At 29.8% G+C, this 6,305-nt stretch overlaps 1 protein-coding gene across 1 annotated transcript in view; it reads right to left on the bottom strand.

The window, feature by feature from the left end:
- The window catches only part of LOC108692454 (YEATS domain-containing protein 2), a 10,392-nt gene extending 6,424 nt beyond the window's left edge, over window positions 1–3,968 (bottom strand). Inside the window, exon 1 of the mRNA XM_018200697.1 lies at window positions 3,745–3,968. Coding sequence (XP_018056186.1) covers window positions 3,745–3,841 — 97 coding nt within the window. The 5' untranslated portion in view covers window positions 3,842–3,968. The remainder of the gene's footprint in view (window positions 1–3,744) is intronic.
- Between the last annotated feature and the right edge of the window lie 2,337 nt (window positions 3,969–6,305).

The raw sequence follows: 6,305 nt of genomic DNA, 5'->3' as shown, positions 1-6,305 counted from the left end.
GGCTTTGAGGCGTTTTGAAATGGTTTGTTGAGTCACTCCCAATGATCGTGCCAATTCTTCTTGATTTTGACACGAGTCTTGCTCAAGTAATGTCTCCAATTCTGCATCTTCGAAAACCTTCTCTCTTCCACCGCTATGCTGGTCTTCGACGTCACTGTTCTTGAAGCGTTGAAACCACTCATGACACGTTCTTTCACTAATAGCGGCCTCACCATAAGTATTTGAGAGCATTCGATGAGCCTCAGCCGCAGATTTCTTCATATTGAAGTAAAAAATTAAAACCTCCCGCAAATGACGAGAATTTGGCTCGTAAACTGACATTTTCAATCGAGAATAACTTTATGATGCAGACACAAATCGACTAATGTTTCTATGGGGTTATGTTGACAGATGCCCAAGTTTATTGTATGACGTCTATGATCTATTTATTTCGACCACCATTTACTGCTAAAGCCATCTATAGGAAAACGGCGGAAGCAATGTTATACACCTAATAAATTGATAAAAAATTTAATAATTTGATGCTCTCAATCAGGGATCTTATTTGAGAATGTTAATGTGCTAAAAATCAGTTAATAAATTTATTGCGAAAAATATTACCTCGACCGGGAGTTTAACTCAGATCTCTAGCATTCCATGCGAACGTCCTAAGCCTTTAGACTAACCAAGATCCAGCTTTAACCATTATAGGCTTTAACTTTTGTATATTTTTAACAAGTAAACATTGCGCCGCTATATGAATAAATCAAATGTAAGTAAAAAAATATGACTGAGGCTATCCTGATGTCTAATAATATTTAGGGGAAACTAAGACACCATAGGTCACAGGATACTACATGATTGTTTGACATACTCTAGAATGTTTAAATTAATACTATTGGTACAATACGACTATTACTTCGCCCATATATTATATATTATATATTAGTATATATCATATATTACTATATTATTACTTTGCCCATATTTTTTATCTAGGTGGCAGTGATTAAATTCTATTGTATCAAAAAGCATCAATCAAATTAATGGTTATCGTGGTGTAATAGTAACTTTTTAACCGCATAAAAATATTTTAATATTGTTTTTATAGCAGAAGATACATGTACGAAGATAAAGTGCAAATTTTTTTCTCAACTTACTATATTACAAATGATAGTGTAACATTTATTTTATATAGTTTTCTATTAAATGTATAATTAAATGTATAATTGGGATATGATCATACATTAATTATTCATGAAACGGGATATATAGAGATAGAAAGAATACAGAAAATATATTATATGTATATTAAAAGGATAGTTTATTATTTATATTTATTTCTAAGCAATTAATTTTACTTTATCGTAATAAATTTTTTATTTTACATGATTATATCTCATTTATTTTCTTATAATTTTCTATTTTATTATTTAATAATTATTAGTTGTAATTATATTTTATTGCATCAGTAACAATGCTAAGAATGTGTAAGTTAATTGAAAATTTTCCAACTTTCGTCCGTATTTCTTACACAATCCTACTACTTTGTGTGTGGCGTATAGAGCACTATAGATTATTTCTTAAAAAATATTTTATTTTTTCCTTAAAAATTAATAAATATTTACTAAATATATTTATTAAATTTTAAAATATGTATTATGCTTTCATTATTAAAAAAAAGATACAAAAATTTTTATATTTAGATGCATTTTTATATTTAGATTTTTTTTATATTTAGATGCACTTTTAAGAGTTTGAATTTTTATGACTCATGGTCACCTCTACATGTAAAGTTTTTAATTTATTTTCCAGTTATATAAAGTACTTGCTGATTACTATCAGATTTACAATCATAAAATGAAACTGAAATAATATCATAAAGTAAACTTGTCAATTTAACAATGATGCTAATAAGCATCTTAAAACATAACATAGAATTTATTGCAAAAAAATGTAATTGCAACTAGAGTTTAAATCTGATCTAAACCTTCCGAGACTATCTAGGCATGATACATTAATCTATAACATATAATCTATAACAAATTTTTTTTTAATTTACTAATATTAACGTTTGAGTATTCAAAATTTTTATTCACTTACATGCACTAATTCTGTAAGAAATCAATGTGTAATAAATTAAGGTAATACTCAAGAAGAGAGTTCCTTACCAATTTTGATGAAATTAGACTTATTCGATGCGTTTTTGTTCAAAATGAACGAATCTAGCAAAAAAACATGTCGCTCTGCTTCATGCATGAGATATTAAACATTATAATTAACTATTGAGGACTGTTTTTTAACTAGGACACAGAACATTATTGTATTCCATTGTATAAAATATTTACTAAAATGTTAATACTTACTCTTGTATAAAATATTTATTAAAATGCAATTTAGTTTCATAGGTAACACCACAATGCATTGTAGTCATTCTTATTCTTATGATTATTTAGCATATCAATAATTGATTTATGATTTTTATTTAGACTTAAAACAAATATTAGGAACAGGAATAAATATTAAGATTTTAATCTATCAGATATCAGTTACATTAGAATACGCTTTCTGAAAGATTGAAATCTCAATTTATTTATTTCTAATATTTCCTAATATTTCCTTCATTATGCAGAGGACTTTAAGCTATAATTTTTTTTAAATTAGGCTACATTTCAAAACTCTCCGAGGAAGAGTTTACTCTATATATGCTACAGTATACGTTACTATATATTTCGAATAAAATTTTCCTCAGAGAGAATGTTCTTAGCGATTTTTGAAGGTTTTATTGAAAAATAAGTATGACTACTAAATAACTTTTTGAAAAGATGATAACATTGACATTTTACATGTCCATACTTAGCTTTTTACAATGTCAAGCAGAATAACACTGTCATAGTTGAGACACTTTGTATAAGATACGATGTTACACCGTGTCATCTGTTATGTTAAAAGACACCCAAGATTAAGAAATCTATCACAATGTGAAATGTTGTGACATGAGCATGTACTGCGGTCACTTCGCTGTAAATCTTAATGTAGTCAATGAAATATTTATTAAAAAGAACGTATGTTAAAAAGATTCTGCCCTGCTCTTGCTATATGTGAAAAGTTGGAAATTCACGTGGAATCATTCATTAATTTCAAAAAAATTTTCACACGAATAGTTCCATGTAGGTTTCTAAATTTGCATCAAACGTAAACTGAGAAATCTATGTAGAACTGCGCTTTGTGTGGAAAGTTATAAACTCATGAGTGCATTTCATTTCATGCATGATGTGTCATTTATCCTTGTTTTTCACCGAATGTTAAACAAAAATAAATGATGCATCATGTACATCATGATAAAACAGAATACATCCTATGAATGATTTCACATGAGTTTCCAACTTTTCATATATAGCAAAAGCAGAGCAAAGTCTTTTCTAAAATTTTTTTTTAGCGAATATTTCATTGACTATGTTAACATGGCTTGATTTACACCAAAGTGATCACAATACATGATATGTGTCGTAGTATTTCACAGCTATGAAAAATCTCCTAACCTCAATAATCGTTAAATTTAACATTTAATATCTTGGTCCATGGAGCAGAGCGACACTTTTTGTTTGCCAGATTCATTCATTTCATGCAAAAAATATATCAAATGAGCCTAATTTCATCAAAATTGATGAGGAAGTCATTCTTCTCGAGTATTACCTAAATTAATATTAATAGAGTTAAAATGTTTATCATTAATACTCTATTAGTAAGAGTTAATATGTTTACCATTTTCTTCATAAATCTTCTGCTGAGCTGGGTCATTGGAAGTTGCCGAAACATAATCAGGATCCTGACCGTTTAGTAAATCTTCAGGAGCACTCATTTATTGGATATTTACGCTTTGCTCAAAAGAATAAAAGTCATTTCAATACACAGCACTTTTACCTACGTTGAAGTTGATATTTAAAAGCACAAGATGGATGTCGAGCAAGTCTTTTGATGCATATACATAAAAGCTACACTTATGTTTCTTTTACTATTCATTAGCATCACCGAGCTTTCGCTTAAATGTTTAAATGCATATTGTCACTATTGTAAATAAGAATCGAGACACTACCATGTCTCCAGATAAAAATTTCGAAAAAACTTCTTCGAACAGGTTAGAGTTAAATTTAATTGATATCATTACAAATAGTTCATATTTGTCAGCGAGGAATAATTTACTAAGAGAAAACACCAGCATATATGTTTGTGAATATCAAATAAAGATATACAGTTGCCGGAATGTAGAAATTGATACCGATAGAATGCAAACATCGTTGTCAATTGTTGCAGAGCAATCGCATGTGTGTATCACGTGTCCATGTTGAATCAGAATTGCCAGATGTCTTTATTGATTTCCCCCTAGAGCAACCTCGGTTATCTCTAAATATCCCTAAATTAATTTTTTAAAAATCTGAGATTTTTTCCTAAATGTTCAGGGTAGCATCTATCATGAAACTTTATCTCTTAGGATGGAAAGTGAAAAGTGAAAATTTTAATCATTGAAGTTAATGGAGAAATTTTTCACTTTTCATCCTAGAAAAAAAGTTTCATGATTGATATCCAGGGCGTTCCAAAACTCAACTCTCCCAACTCTATACTCGGAGTAGTGGGAGAAAGAGTAAGTCAGAGTACGAGTTACTCGAGTTGAACAAATTTGAAACGTGAAAAAGTAAGGGAGATGAAGTCGTTAGAGACGAAGTCATTAGAAATGAAGTTATATAATATATTATATATACAGATTATATATACAGATCAGATATTATGTTAATAATAAAGTTTTTTCTAAATGAAAAAGACAGTTAATATATAATGTCTTAATTAATGTATATGAGTAAATAACCTTAATTCTCCTTGATTTTTGAGGAAATTAAGATTATTTGACTCATCTTTCGTTACACACACACACACACACACACACATATACACACACACGCCACACACATACACACACACGCCACACACACACACACACCATACACAAACACACACACACACACACACACACCACACACACCATACACAAACACACCACACACCACACACACACACACACACACACACACACACACACCATACACAAACACACCACACACATACACAATTATATTTAATATTTTATTTAGAAAGAAATAAACTGAGATAAACCATATATGTATGTACATGCATACATCTAATCTTGATACAAGCTTTCGAATCACATATTTTCTACTTATCTCTCGTATCATTACCCACAATGAATTATTTTCTTGTAACGATGTTCCGTTATCATTAGTTATTAATATATGCACATCCTTAATTAATTTCAAAGCCATTTTAGTATCTTTACATGTCACATATATCTATTATGTCACAGGCATAATAGAAGATATATCTTCCATAGGTATTCAAATTTTGTTTATCGTACTTACTCTTTCAACCCACTTCGGAAGCAGGATTCATAGGCCTTCTTCTTCTTCTTGTTCTCCTATATAATAGGCCAGTATTCATAATCAGATTTTATATTCAAAACCGTCTTAAGTACGATCTTATAAGAAGTCACAAACCAATCAGAAGGCTGCATTCATCTTAAGACGATCTTGAAATAATAATATCGACTATGAATACCGGCCATAGAATTGACTCCGAAGTAGATTTACTTGTACTTTTGAAACGAATAGGCGCCCATATAGTCAGTTACCTCGCGTTTTGAAACGGCGTAGAGTTAAATCTGTTACTCAGAGTCGAGTTTTGGAACCTATCTCAGGAAAGAAATCTGAGAGAGGACATGACGACCCAAAACCTGTAACCGCAAAATGCTGCTACGCACTATTGCCTTCTGTCAAAGTGGATGTAAACTACATAGCAACGTCCATTTTTCTTAGGGTAAATCGCCCACTTTTCAAAGCTGAAGATGATAAACCGATATTTGGTTTTTCTTAGGGTACATTGTAGGGTACTTTTCAATGGTAGTACTTATTTTGCAATATACAAATCTTCAAAAATCGTCAATTTTGAAAAAAATTATAACTTAAGTCTAAATAAAAAATTATAACTTAAGTCTAAATAAAAATTATAACTTAAATCTAAATAAAAATCATAAATCTATTATTGATGCGCTAAATATAATTATAAGAATAGAATGAAGACTGTAATGCATTCTGATGTTACACTATGAAACTAAACTTCATTCTAATAAGTACTTTACACAGTGGAACACAGTATGATGTTGTCTGTATTCTATGTAATTGGAAAACAGTCCTTGTCTGATTTTAGCGCTCTCTATTTGATATCGATATATTATAATATTATTTGTATTTCCAGTG

Source organism: Atta colombica, unplaced genomic scaffold (assembly GCF_001594045.1).
Source record: "Atta colombica isolate Treedump-2 unplaced genomic scaffold, Acol1.0 scaffold72, whole genome shotgun sequence".
Taxonomy (NCBI): Eukaryota; Metazoa; Arthropoda; class Insecta; order Hymenoptera; family Formicidae; genus Atta; species Atta colombica.
Note: the sequence above shows the minus strand (reverse complement) of the source record. Positions and strands in the feature narration are given on the sequence as shown.